At 35.6% G+C, this 14,634-nt stretch overlaps 2 protein-coding genes across 14 annotated transcripts in view; one reads left to right on the top strand and one right to left on the bottom strand.

The window, feature by feature from the left end:
- The window catches only part of CAB39L (calcium binding protein 39 like), a 722,245-nt gene that overhangs the window by 376,453 nt on the left and 331,158 nt on the right, over positions 1–14,634 (top strand). The gene's annotated exons all lie outside the window — the stretch shown is intronic.
- FNDC3A (fibronectin type III domain containing 3A) overlaps positions 1–14,634 on the bottom strand; it is a 193,726-nt gene that overhangs the window by 107,791 nt on the left and 71,301 nt on the right. For 4 of the 12 annotated variants that reach the window (XM_084981597.1, XM_084981598.1, XM_084981595.1 and 1 more), the window contains exon 3: positions 4,778–4,906. The exons of the other annotated variants lie outside the window; for them this stretch is intronic. In XM_084981597.1, coding sequence (XP_084837723.1) covers positions 4,778–4,906 — 129 coding nt within the window. The remainder of the gene's footprint in view (positions 1–4,777; positions 4,907–14,634) is intronic. 12 annotated transcript variants of the gene reach the window in all.

Below are 14,634 nucleotides of genomic sequence, written 5' to 3' on the forward strand. Positions count from 1 at the left end.
GTTCTAGTTCTGTGAAAAATGTCATGGGTAATTTGATAGGGATCACATTAAATCTGTAGATTGCTTTGGATAGCATGGCCACTTTAACAATATTGATTCTTCCAATTCAGGAGTATGGGATATCTTTCCATTCCTTTGAATTCTCTTTAATTTCCTTGATTAATGTTCTATAGTTCTCAGCATATGATCTTTTACCTCCTTGGTAAGGTTTATTCCTAGGTATTTAATTTTTGGGGTGTGATTTTAAAAGGTATTTTTTATATTCCTTTTCTAATATTTCATTGTTAGTATACAGAAATACAACCAATTTCTGAATGTTAATCTTTTATTCTGCTACTTTGCTGAATTTGTTGATCAGTTTGAATAGTTTTTGTGTCGTGTCCTTAGGGTTTTCTATATACAGTATCATCTCATCTCATCTGCATATAGTGACAATTTTACCTCTTCTCTTGCAATCTGGACATCTTTTCTTTCGTTTGTCTGATTGCTGTGGCTAGGACTTCCAGTACTAAGTTGAATAAAAGTGGTGAGAGTGGGCATGCTTATTTTCTTGCAGATTTTAGCAGGAAGTCTTTCAGTTTTCTCTGTTGGGTATTATACCGGCTGTAGGTTTGTCATAAACAGCTTTTGTTATGTTATGTTCCCTCTATAGCTACTTGGCTAAGAGTTTTTAACAAGAAAGGATGTTGGATTTTGTCAAATGCTTTTTCTGCATCTATTGAGATGATCATGTGGTTTTTGTTAATGTGGTGTATGATGCTGACTGATTTGCATATATTGAGCCATCCTTGTGAACCTGGGATGGATCCTCCTAGATTGTGGTGTATGATCTTTTTTATGTGTTGTTGGATTCGGTTGGCTAAAATTTTGTTTAAAATTTTTGAGTCTCAACAACAACAACAACAATAAAAAAAGGAGTTCCCGTCGTGGCGCAGTGGTTAACGAATCCGACTAGGAACCATGAGGTTGCAGGTTCGGTCCCTGGCCTTACTCAGTGGGTTAACGATCTGGCGTTGCCGTGAGCTGTGGTGTAGGTTACAGACGCGGCTCGGATCCTTCGTTGCTGTGGCTCTGGCGTAGGCAGGCAGCTCCAGCTCCGATTCGACCCCTAGCCTGGGAACCTCCATATGCTGTGGGAGCGGCCCAAGAAATAGCAAAAAGACAAAAAAAAAAAATTTTTTTTTTCTATGCTGGTAGTGTCTTTGTCTGGTTTTGGTATTAGAGTAATGGTGGCTTCATGGGATATCTTTAGGAGTGTTCCTGCTTCAGTCATTTGGAAAAGTTTAAGAAAGGATAGGTATAAGTTCTTGGTATGTTTGGTAAAATTTGCCCGTGCAGCCATCTGGTCCTGAACTTTTGTTTGTAGGAAATTTTATTTTTTATTATTACATGTTCAATTTCATTTCTAGTGATTGGTCTGTTTAAATGGTCTATTTCTTCTTCTTCTTTTTTTTTTTTTTTTGTCTTTTGTCTTTTGTTGTTGTTGCTGTTGTTGCTATTTCTTGGGCCGCTCCCGTGGCGTATGGAGGTTCCCAGGCTAGGGGTCGAATTGGAGCTGTAGCCACCGGCCTACTTCAGAGCCACAGCAACGCGGGATCCGAGCCGCGTCTGCGACCTACACCACAGCTCACGGCAACGCCGGATCGTTAACCCACTGAGCAAGGGCAGGGACCGAACCCGAAACCTCATGGTTTCTAGTCGGATTCCTTAACCACTGCGCCACGACGGGAACTCCCTATTTCTTCTTAATTCAGTTTTGGTGGGCTGTATGTCTCTAGAAAGGTGTCCTCTTCTTCTAGGTTTTCAAATGTGTTGGCATATAATTGTTCATAGTATTCTCTTATTTTTTTGGTATTTTTGCAGTATCTATTGAGATTTCTCTTTTTTCATCTCTCTTTTTTTTATTTTTTTATTTTTTTATTTGGGTTCTCTCTCTCTTCTTGGTGAGTATGGCCAGAGGTTTGTCAATTTTGTTTACCCTTTCAAAGAAGCATCTCTTGGTTTGATTTTTTTCTATTGTTTTTTGGAACTCTACTTTATTGATTCCCTCTCTGATCTTTATGATATCCTTCCTTCTACTGACTTAAGGTTTTGTTTGTCCTTCTTTTTCTAATACTTTTTGGTGGTAGGTCAGGCTGTTGATTTGAGATTTTTCTTCTTTTTTGAGGAAGGTTTGTATTGCTATGAACTTACTGCTAAGAACTGCTTTTGTAGGATCATGTAGATTTTGAACGGTTGTACTTTCATTGTCAATCGTGTTGAAGTTTTTTTTAAATTTCCTTTTTGATTTCCTCCTTGACCCACTGGTTTTTTAGTAGCATGTTTTTTAGTTTCCATGTACTTTTTTTTTTTTTCCCCACATTTTCACCCCTGTGGTTGATTTCTAGTTTCACGCCACTGTGGTCAGAGAGGATGCTTGAAATAATTTCTACATTCTTAAATTGGTTCAGGTTAGTTTTGTGCCCCAGCATGTGGTCAATCCTAGACAATGTTTCATGTGCACCTGAAATGAATGTATATTCTGGTTTTCTTGGATGTAACATCCTGAAAATATCAATTAAGTTTAACTGTTCTTTTGTGTCATTTATGATCTCTAGGGTGTTAAAATCTCTTATTACTGTATTCCCATTAACTTCTCCTTTTATGTCTGTTAGTATTAATTGCATGTATTTGGGTGCTCCTATATGAGGGGCATACATATCAATGAGTGTAATATCCTTTTCTTGAATTGATCCTTTTATCATTAAATAGTATCCTTTTTTATCTTTCCTTATGGACTATTTTTTTTTGGCTTTCAAGGGCTGCAATGGTGGCACATGGAGGGTCCCAGGCTAGAGACCACAGCCACAGCAACACAGGATTCAAGCCACATCTGCAACCTACACCATTGCTCAAGGCAACACCAGATCCCTAATCCACTGAATGAAGCCAGGGATCGAACCTGTGTCCTCACGGATGCTAGTCAGATTCATTTCGGCTGAGCCACGATGGGAACTCCAGATTTTGTTTTAAAGACTTTTGTCTGATATGAGTATTGCAACTTATGCTTTCCTGTCATTTCTATTCAAATGAACTATCTTTTTCCATCCCCTTACTTTCAATTTATATGTGTCCTTTGCCCTAAAGTGAATCTCTTTTAGGCAGCATATTGTAGGCTCTTGTTTTTTTAATCCAGTCTGCCACTCTATGTCTTTTGACTGGAGCATTCAGTCCACTGACATTTAAGGTAATTATTGATAGATACGTATTCACTGCCATTTTAAACTTTGTTTTCCAGTTGATTCTATGTTTCTCCTTTGTTCTTTTCTTTTTTTGGTTGGATGACTTCCTTTTATTTTATGCTTGTATCTTCTTTTCAGTTTTTGTGCATATATCATCTAGTTTTACTTTGTGGTTGCCCTGTATATTAACCTCTTCCTACATCTGCTTGCTTTAGCCTGACAGTCATATTGGTTCAAACACACTCTTAAAAAAAAAAGTCTAGATTGTCTTACTCTCCTTCCCCAAATTTTAAGATTTTGATGTCCTTTTTTACACCTCCATGTTTATCCTTTCGCTGTTCCTGGTGTTTATCATTGTTTTCACAAATAGGTGGGTTTTTTCCCCCCTTTTAGATATGTATACTGGCTTATTTAAGCAATTACTTTCCAATTGTGATTTCCTCTATCCCCTATCTTCTTTCTTCTTTCCTACTTAGAGGAGACTTTTCAATATTTCTTTTAGAATGGGTTTAGTATTGCCATATACTTTTAGTCTTTGTTTGGGAAATTTTATTTCCCCTTCTATTTTAAATGGTAAGCTTGGCTGGGTAGAGTATTCTAGGCTGCAAATTATTTCCCTTTTAGAACTGTGAACATATCTTGCCACTCTCTTCTGGCCTATAGTGCTTCTGTGGAGAAATCACCTGATAGCTGTATGGGGGGAGGGTCCTTTTAAATTAACTCTTTAGGAGTTCCTGTTGTGGTGCAGTGGTTAATGAATCTGACCAGGAACCAAGAGGTTGTGGGTTTGATCCCTGGCCTTGCTCAGTGGGTTAAGGATCTGGCGCTGCTGTGAGCTGTGGTGTAGGTCACAGACGTGGCTTGGATCCCGCGCTGCTGTGGCTGTGGTATAGGCTGGCAGCTACAACTCCAATTTGACCCCTAGCCTGGGAACATCCATAAGCCACGAGTGCAGCCCTGGAAAAAAAAAAAAAAGGGCAAAAAATAAAAATAAAAAATAAATTAACTCTTTAGCTATATGCAGAGCTCCCTTTTAACTAACTCTTTGCTTTTGCTGCCTTTAGAATCATTTACCTTATCTATAACTTTTGTCGTTATTATAATATGTCTTGGTGTAGGTCTGTTTGGGTTCAACATGACTGGGGCCCTCTGAGGATCTTGATGTCTGTTTCCTTCAGATTTGGAAAGTTTTCAGCTATAATTTCTTCAAATATATTTTCAATCCCCTTTTCATTTTCTTCTCCTTCTGAAATCCCTATTACGTGTAGACTGGCATGCTTTATGTTATCTCATAGATTTCTTATATTGCTTTCATGATTTTTCATTTGGTTTTCTGTCTGCTGTCCTATTGGGTGATTTCCATTTTTCTATCTTCCAAGTCACTATTCGTTCCTCTGCATTACTCATTCTGCTCTTCAATGCCTTTAACTCAGCACATGTCTCTGCACATGAATTTTATAATTTTTTTGGCTCTTCCTTATAGTTTCTAGTTCCTTTCTAAAGTAATCTGCATTACTGTTCATATCCACTCTTAATTCCTTCAGTATTTTCATTACCTCCTTTTTGAACTCAGTGTCTGTTAGACTGCAGAGGTCTGTTTTGTTGTTTGCTCCTTCAGTGGAATTCTGTTCTTTTAACTGGGAATGGTTTCTGTGCTTCTTCATTTTGTTTATATTTTTCTTGTTCTGTGGGTTTAAGGAAAACAATTATCTACTGTAATCGTGAAGGGCTATTTATATTACCGGAGTGCTCCTGGGTAGCTTGTGTGGGCTTACTATTTTTTTTCTTTGGCGTGAGGGCTGCTTTTGGTTTGGATGCTTGCTGTCTCTTTCCTCAGTGTATGCAGGCTGTTATCCCTTTGATAGTGGGTATGCCAGTGTACAGCCTGTGAATGCTTCCAAGGAAATAGAGGCAATGGGCAGGGTTTGTAGCCAGTGCCTAGTTGCCAGGCACTTGAAAGAGGACCCGTGAGGAAGTAGAGGTACAGGCTGCTCCTGGTTGCAGGGCCCTGGGCAGTGGCAGTAACCCTCAGGGAGGTGGAGGTGGTGCCCAGAGCCTTTCTGACATAATTTTATATGCAGAAAATCTTAAAAGACTCCACCAAACAACTATTAGGTCTAACTAATATATTCAGTAAAGTTGCAGCCTACAAAATTAAGATACAAAAACAGGATCATTTCTATACATTAACAATGAACTATTTGAAAAAGAAAATTTTAAAAACTATTTATAAAAGCATCAAAAACAATAAAATAAGTAGGAATAAATGTAACCATGGAGGTGAAAGATCTCTACCCTGAAAACTATAAAACACTGATAAAAATCAAATAAGACACAAATAAATGTGAAGGTATCTTGTGTTCATGGATTAGAATTATTACTATTGTTAAAATGTACATAATACCCAAAGCTACCTACAGATTCAATGCAATCTCTATGAAGATTCCAATGGCATTTTTTTCAATTTGCAGACAATTTTTACTTTCATTCACTTATCTCTAATGTGAATACTAATGGAAAGGTTTAGAAATACTGGCATATGCAGGTCACAAATGCGATTTCATCTCTGAACTCTTAGGCAAGGTATTATAGTATAATAAGCATGAATATTAAGTATTCTAGTTTTATATCTCATGCGTATTTTGCTAAAATGTTAATGTGAACAAAACCTCATTAATGAGAAAAGAACTTCCAGTACTGTAAAATAATATAATGCCACACTAGTCTGTAATTTGAAAAGTGCTGTTGATGAGGTTCCATTTTCTATTAGCCAGAAGATTGGTCCAGATTATGCCAGGAAGGGTTTGAACTAGCCCAACTGGTATCTAGATACTAGGTGTCAGCATATTGGCCAGAGGTATTCTTTTGTAGAGAGGAATGTCAGAATATTAGCTTTTTTGTGCGTCCTTTTTGCTTTTCATGAATTTTAAATACAATATTCTGCCTCAAGGGTATATTTTTTTAAAGGTTTTAATTTTTTTCATTATAGTTGACATAGCATTTTTTTAATAGTAGAAAAAATAATCCTAAGATTTACATGGAACCACAAAAAATCTTGACTAACCACAACAATTCTGAGAACAAGGAACAAAGTGGGATGTATCATATTTCCTGATTTCAACCTGTAGTATAAAGATATAGTAACCAGAACAGTATGGTACTGGTATTAAGATAGAAACATAGACCAGTGAAAGAGAATCAAGAACCTGAAACAAACCTATGTATATATAGACAACTATTGTTTGACAAGGGAGCCAAAAATACTCAATGCAGAACTCACAGTCTCTTCAATAAATGGGGCTAGGAAAATTGGATATTCACATGTAAAAGAATGAAACTATCTTACACTACTCACAAAAATTAACTCAAAATGTATTAAGGACTTAAATGCAACATGTGAAGCCACAAAACTCCTAGATTAATACAAAGGAAAAAAACTCCTTGACATGGGTTTTTGGATATGACACTTAAAGCGCAAACAACAAAATCAAAAATAAACAAGTGGGACTAAACTAAAAAGTTTTTGCACACCAAGAGAAATGATCCACAAAATGAAAAGACAATTGATAGAATGGAAAAAAAGATTTGCAAATCATACATGTGACAAGGAGTTAATATCCAAAATATATAAATAACTCCTACAACTGAAGAGCAAAAAAAAAAAAAAAAAACAAATAATACAACTGAAAATGGGCAAAGGACCAGAACAAACATTTTTCCAAAGATACTCAAGTGGCTAAGGGGTACACAGAAAAGTGCTCAATATCACTGATCATTAGAAAAATGATAAACAAAACCATAATGATATTACCTCACAACTGTTAGAATGGCTATTATCAAAAAGACAAAAGATGACAAAGCAGTGAAGGATGTGGAGTACCCCTGTGCATTGTAGATGGAAATATGAATTGGTACAGCTGCTATAGAAAACATTATGGAGGTTCCTCAAAAAATTAAAAATAGAACTACCACATGATCATGGCCAAGACACCGAGACAACCTAAGAGTCCACTGACAAATGAGAATGGATGAAGTTGTGCTGTATACTAACAAATACACACATATACTGGAATATTATTAAGTCATAAAAAGAAGAAAATCCTGCCATTTGCCACAATGTGGAGGTAACTTGCCAGCACAGGCTAAGTGAAATAAGTCAGATAGAGAAAAGACAAAAACTGACCTCATTTATATGGGAAATCTTAAAAACAAACAAACAAACAAACAAACAAACGGATCAGATCTATGGTTAGCAGAAGTGAGGCTGGGGTAGGATTAGAATGTTTCTCCTTATAAGGTAACTGTACTGGGGATGTGATGTACAACATGGTGACCATAGATAACACTGCTATATAATGTATTTGAAAGTTGCTAATAGAATAAATCTGAGAAGTTCTCATCAAAAAGAAAACCATTCTTTTTTTCTGTATCTATAACGAGATGACATGTTAACTAAACTTTTTATGGTAACTGCTTCATAATATATAAGTCAAGTCATTATGCTGCAGAACTTAAACTTATACAGTGCTGTAGGTCAATAATATCTCAGTAAAGGTGGAAAAAAAATCTACGCCTAAAAACTCTGTAGTACAGCTGTACAACATCGAAAACAAAGATCTTAAAAGCATCCAAGGAATGAGGAAAAGATTTATTATTTATAAAACAATTAGAACAGCAAATTTCTCAACTACAGCACTAAAAGAATACAGTGTACTAATATTTTCAAAATCTTAAGAAGAAAGTAATTATCCACCTAGAAATTTATACTCAGATTTTAAGTCATCATTCAATCAGAGAGTGAAATAAAAACATTTCAGGTGAGATTGAAAGACCTCATTTCAAAGAAAGTAGAAAAGAGAAATCCAGCACAGAAAAGTAACGTGAATGGAAAACACAAAATAAACTGTTAGAAAAAAATCCAAATATATTAATAAAATACAAAGGGACTAAATTAGCTTATTTAAAGAGAAAAATAAAATTGAATTAAAAAAATACTACAGAGAGAAATCCAAACTCACTAATATGGTAGGCTGTTTTATTTATTTTTATTTAATGATTTTTATTTTTTCCATTATACCTGGTTTACAGTGTTCTGTCAATTTTCTACTGTACAACAAAGTGTCCCAGTCACACATACACATAAACATTCCTTTTTCCCACATTATCGTGCTCCATCATAAGTGACTATATATAGTTCCCAGTGCTTATCCATTGCTTATTCATTCTAAAGGCAATAGCTTGCATCTATTAATCCCAGATTTCCAGTCCATCCCCCCCCTCCCCCTGGCAACCACAAGTCTGTTCTCTAAGTCCATGATTTTCTTTTCTGTGGAAAGGTTCATTTGTGTCATATATTAGATTCGAGATAAGTGATGTCATATGGTATTCTCCTTTCTCTTTCTGACTTACTTCACTCAGGATGACAGTCTCTAGTTTCATCCATGTTGCTGCAAATGGCAGTACATCATTTTTTTATGGCTGAGTAGTATTCCTTTGTGTATATACACTGCATTTTCTTTTTTTTTCGTTTTATTATTTTTTTTCCGCTGTACAGCATGGGGACCAAGTTCCTCTTACACGTATACATTTTCCCCCCACCATTTGTCCTGTTTCAGTGTAAGTATCAAGACATAGTTCTCGATGCTACTCAGCAGGATCTTCTTGTAAATCCATTCTAAGTTTTACCCAATAACCCCAAGCTCCTGATCCCTCCCACTCTCTCCCTCTCCCCTGGGGCAGACACAAGTCTATTCTCCAAGTCCATGATTTTCTTTTCTGTACAAAGGTTCCTTTGTGCTGTATATTAGATTCCAGTTATAAGTGATATCATATGGTATTTGTCTTTCTGACTCATTTCACTAGTTCCATCCATGTTGCTGCAAATGGCATTATGTCATTCTTTTTTATGGCTGAGTAGTATTCCATTGTGTATATATACCACATCTTCCGAATCCAGTCGTCTGTCAATGGACATTTGGGTTGTTTCCATGTCCTGGCTATTGTGAATAGTGCTGCAATGAACATGCGGGTGCACGTGCCTCTTCTAAGTAGAGTTTTGTCCGGATAGATGCGCAAGAGTGGGATTGCGGGGTCATACGGAAGTTCTATGTATAGATTTCTAAGGTATCTCCAAACTGCTCTCCATAGTGGCTGTACCAGTTTCCATTCCCACCAACAGTGCAGGAGGGTTCCCTTTTCTCCACAGCCCCTCCAGCATCTGTTATCTGTGGACTTATTAAGGATGGCCATTCTGACTGGTGTGAGGTGGTATCTCATGGTAGTTTCGATTTCCATTTCTCTTATAATCAGCAATGTTGAGCATTTTTTCATGTGTTTGTTGGCCACCTGTATATCTTCTTTGGAGAAATGTCTATTCAGGTCTTTTGCCCATTTTTCAATTGGGTTGTTCGATTTTTTGCTGTTGAGTTGTCTAAGTTGTTTGTATATTTTAGAGATTAAGCTCCTGTCAGTTGCATTGTTTGAAACTTTTCTCCCATTCTGTAAATTGTCTTTTTGTTTTTTTTAAAATGGTTTCCTTTGGTGTGCAAAAGCTTGTCAGTTTGACTATGTCCCATTGGTTTATCTTTGCTTTTATTTCTGTTGCCTTGGAGAACTGGCCTGAGAAAACATTTGTAAGGCTGATGTCAGAGAATGTTTTGCCTATGTTCACTTTTAGGAGTTTGATGGTGTCTTGTCTTACATTTAAGTCTTTAAGCCATTTTGAGTTTATTTTTATTCATGGTGTGAGGGTATGTCCCAGTTTCACTGATTGACATGCAGCTGTCCAGTTTTCCCAGCAAAACTTGCTGAAAAGACTGTCTTTTTCCCATTTTATATTTTTGCCTCCTTCGTCAAAGATTAATTGACTCTAAGTGTCTGGGTTTATTTCTGAGTTCTCTATTTTATTCCATTGGTCAGTGTATCTGTTTTGGTACCATTACCACACTGTCTTAATGATGGTGGCTTTGTAATATTGCCTGAGGTCTGGGAGAGTTATGCTCCTGCTTGGTTTTTGTTCATCAGGATTGCTTTGCCAATTCTGGGTCTTTTGTGGTTCCATGCAAATTTTTGGATTGTTTATTGTAGTTCTGTGAAAAATGTCATGGGTAATTTGATAGGGATTGTACTGAATCTGTAGATTGCTTTGGGTCGTATGGCCATTTTTACAATATTAATTTTTCCAACCCAGGAGTATGAAAAATCTTTCCATTTCTTTGAATCTTCTTTAATTTCCTTGGTTAATGTTTTATAGTTCTCAGCATATAAGTCTTTCACCTCCTTGGTCAGGTTTATTCCCAGGTATCTAATTTTTTTGGATGTAATTTTAAAAGGTATTGTGTTTTTGTATTCCTTTTCTAATATTTCATTGTTAGTATATGGATGTGAGATTTCTGAATGCTACTCTTATATCCAGCTACTGTGCTGAATTTGTTGGTCAGTTCAAGCAGTTTTTGAGTTGAGTCCTTAGGGTTTTCTATATATAGTATCATGTCATCTGCACATAGTGACAATTTTACCTCTTCTCTTCCAATTTGGATACCTTTTATCTCTTATTTGTCTGACTGATGTGGCTAGTACTTCCAATACTATGTTGAATAATGGAAGGCTATTTAAATATCTTTCTTGGTAATAACAGAACAGACAAGAGTTATGAAGGAAGATAATTTGCAATTTTTCTTGCAATGTTGTTCTTTATTACATCATTAATAATCTGACACAATGGCCACATAAAGTATACTGCATCAAACAATTAGAAAACATACATTCTTTTCAAGAAATCAGAATTGAAATGAAAATTACAAGAATAAACCATACAGGACACTATAGACCAAGTCTTAAAAATTTCAAAGAATCAGTACTGTATGTCCTTTATGTACAATTAAGTTAGAAACCAGCAATTCTTAAAATGTTTACAAATTTAAAAAGGTTTCAATTGGTGGATTAAGAAAGAATTATAATGAAAAATAAAAATGAACAGAAGTGAACTGTAGCCAAGATAAGTTAAAACTTTGGAATACAGGCAAAATTACACTGATAAAAAAAACCCCAGAACTTTAAAAACTTACAACAGAAAAGATTGAAAAGTAACATAGTAAGTGTCCAACTGAGTGAGAAAAGGTGGCACTAACTCAAAGAAAATAAAAGGAAGGGAACAAAAGAACAGAAATAATGAATCAGAAAACCAAGAAATGCTGGAGGAAGAAAAAGGAGCTCTAACAGGAATCATAGTGAAAAGATAACTGGGAGAAAAATTGTAAAGTAAAGAACAGTCACCTTTTCCAGCTGGGTTCCACCCTGCTCCAGCCCCCCACCCGCCAAGGAGATTCTTAAATCTTGGGAGATGCAGGTAGATAACTATAAAATGCATTTTATAATTTCTAAGAACTTATCTCTCTATACAGGTTTCATTTAGGGGCACAGAAAAATTATGGATCTTTCCCCAAGATCTTTATAATCATGCCTCCTTATTACTCAGGTATCTCAAATGTCATTTCCTCAGAGAGACCTTCCTTGACCACCAAATTCTAGGGTATACATATCTTCAAACATTTTCTATCAAATCAATCTATTTTATTCTTTAATCTAGCACTTATCACTATCTGAAATTATTTTGTGTAGTTCTCTGGTTACCTGTTTACTGAGCCACTTCCACTCTACTAGAACAAGAGCTCCCCTAAAGCAAATACCTTAACTTGCCCTACTTATAAGATGCTATACCCTAGAGCCTGGCTCATAATAGATTTTCTTTCTTTTTTGGCTGTGCCTGTGGCATATGAAAGTTCTGGGCCAGGGATCAAACCCATGCCACAGAGTGACCTTAACCACAGCAGTGACAATGCCAGATCCTTAACCCAGTAAGCTACCAGGGAACTCCCACAGTAGGTTTTCAGAAAATTTCTGTTCAATGAATAAACAGATGAACAGTGAGGACTGGAAGGTATGTGGAATTCACTCATTCCACGAATATTTATTGAGGTCTTATTACAACGTGAGGCTGTTCTTTGTAATGGAGCTGGAGGAGTAAACAAAATAGACATAAATATCTGCCTTTATGTTATGGCAGAAGAAGACAGTTAAAGAATTCAAGTTATGCCACTGAGTAATACCAATTTGGAAAATTATTTTTAAAGGTCTAAGTGAAAATGAACTTCCATATGCAGTGGGTGGTGTGGTCCTAAAAAGACAAAAAAAAAAAAAAAAAAAAGGCAAGAAAGAAAGAAAGAAAAGAAAATGTAGATAGGTAGATAAGACATATGTGTGGTTGAGAATCATTTCACTGTTGCCAACATCACAGATCAAGCCAGGGCTACTTTGCAATAAATGTGCCTGCCTGAATTCTGAGATCACTAATCTGGTTTCTGGCAAGTAATCAAGAGATTTTTGTCCAGATTCAAAATCAAGAATTCACCTATTCTCAAATTATCTGGATTCCAAAGACATTTTACATTCACTTGCACAAGTGCAGTAGAATTTCCCATAATCTCATCATAAACAATAGTACAATGTCATAAGGAGAAAGACAACAACTACATATGATAGACCAGCTATTTTACCTAAAATAAAATGTTCCCAAACTGTCTCAAGCACTATCATAAATGAATTAGTACAATTTGACATACACTATCTAATCTGGTGAACACAGAACTCTCAGAAGCCGGCCAGGTGAGGAATCCTGGTAAATTATCCATCACTTTGTGATTCATATCGCTGATGTCTCTATTAGCATAGGAGAATGTTATAGGACATATTTTATAAATACAGTGTTATAAAGTGATTATGAAGTACTTTGGACTTTCAATAATGAGATTCTTCAGGGAGTTCCTACTGTGGCTCAGTGGTAATGAACCCAACTAGTATCCATGAGGATGAGGGTTCAATCCCTGGTCTCTCTCAGTGGGTTAAGAATCTGGTGTTGCCGTGAAAAAGTAAAAAAAAAAAAAAAAAAAAAAAAAGAGAGAGAGAGAGATTCTTCGAAATCATCAAATTTCACAAAAACAAATGATCATGCTTGCATATATCTCAAATGCACCGTTGCTCTTCCAATTCCTAACCCCTTTAAAGAAACCAGAGTTCAGACTTGACAGTTTTATTACACTCTTTGTAAAACTACTCAAATATATTCCTCTTCTCCACTTAGTTTCTTCCACTTTTTACATCTCTATATCCATAAATGGTGCCATGCTTAAGACCTCACTCTACTCACAGGATACATCAGCAAGGCAGTTTTCTTTTGTCATTCTTTAGTGAAAACACTTTTAATGCCTGGCTTGAGTTAATGATGTCAACAGGGGGGTGAGTGGACAACTGATAAAAGTAAGTGCCTGAAATGTGCCAAGAGTGCACCTTCTGGCATTCTGAATAGAGATATGTAGAGCTACTCAACGTTTTAAGTGTATTCTGAACTTAAACACTCAGTGCTATTAATATTTACATTACTTCTTGAATAATAGATAAACATATGCTTGACACATATGTTTTCAATAAGATGGCTACCATCAAAGGGCAGATTAAAGTTAACAATGACTGTAACTAATGCTAAACCATGTAGACTTTTATATGATTCTTACAAGTAGGCTACAAAATGATTCATGGAGATATTTATAAAAATGTTACACTGAACAGTAACACAAAGAAGTACTATAATGAAAATGTCACTGATTAAAGCTATAACTATGTCCTGTATATACATTAATGAAGACTAGAAAAATCTAGAAAAATGTAATTAAAATTTAATGCTCTCTAAATTCCACAATATGTAATAAAAATATATATATTGGCATGGAGGAATTATGGAAGAAGACATAAAATTTAAGATGGGCAAACATAAAATCATTTCCTCAGAGAAGGAAATAATTTTCAAAAAAAAAAAAAGCAGGATATTAGAAAAAGCTATCTCTGGAGTGAGGAAGCAAAGAGAAGGATCGAAGTACATAGAAAGACATAAGAGACTGTGAGCCTTGCATGAATACCTCTAAACAAACAGAGCATACAACCTGGGAGAAGTTAGAGCTAAGGAAACCTGAGATATAATTTAGTCCAAAGCAGATTCAATTTCTTTAAAAGCAACCTAAGATATGATTATTGGTGTCACTGAAAAAGTTACCTCATTTTACAAAACCATTTAAACAACTGTTCTCTTACATAGTGAAGTCCCAGTGCATCAGACTTAAAACTTAATTTATATAAACTAACCACTTAAAGTGAGGCAAATTCAAATGAACATTTACAATAAAAAATACAGGACTTAGGTATCACCTTGGAATCTGATCTGTGAAACAGAAGTGCCAGAATTCATTTATTTATCTATGCTTTATTATATAAGAAATTGACTTTATTCAAATGTCAGGGCATAATTATTAAAAATATTTGCAGATATTTTAAAGGAAACATAATAATGAGTGAACAATTTTTA

This window comes from Sus scrofa, chromosome 11, assembly GCF_054392235.1.
Source record: "Sus scrofa isolate SSC_HxYL_T2T_F1_AM1 chromosome 11, Sscrofa_HxYL_maternal_Yorkshire_Landrace_v2.0, whole genome shotgun sequence".
Taxonomy (NCBI): Eukaryota; Metazoa; Chordata; class Mammalia; order Artiodactyla; family Suidae; genus Sus; species Sus scrofa.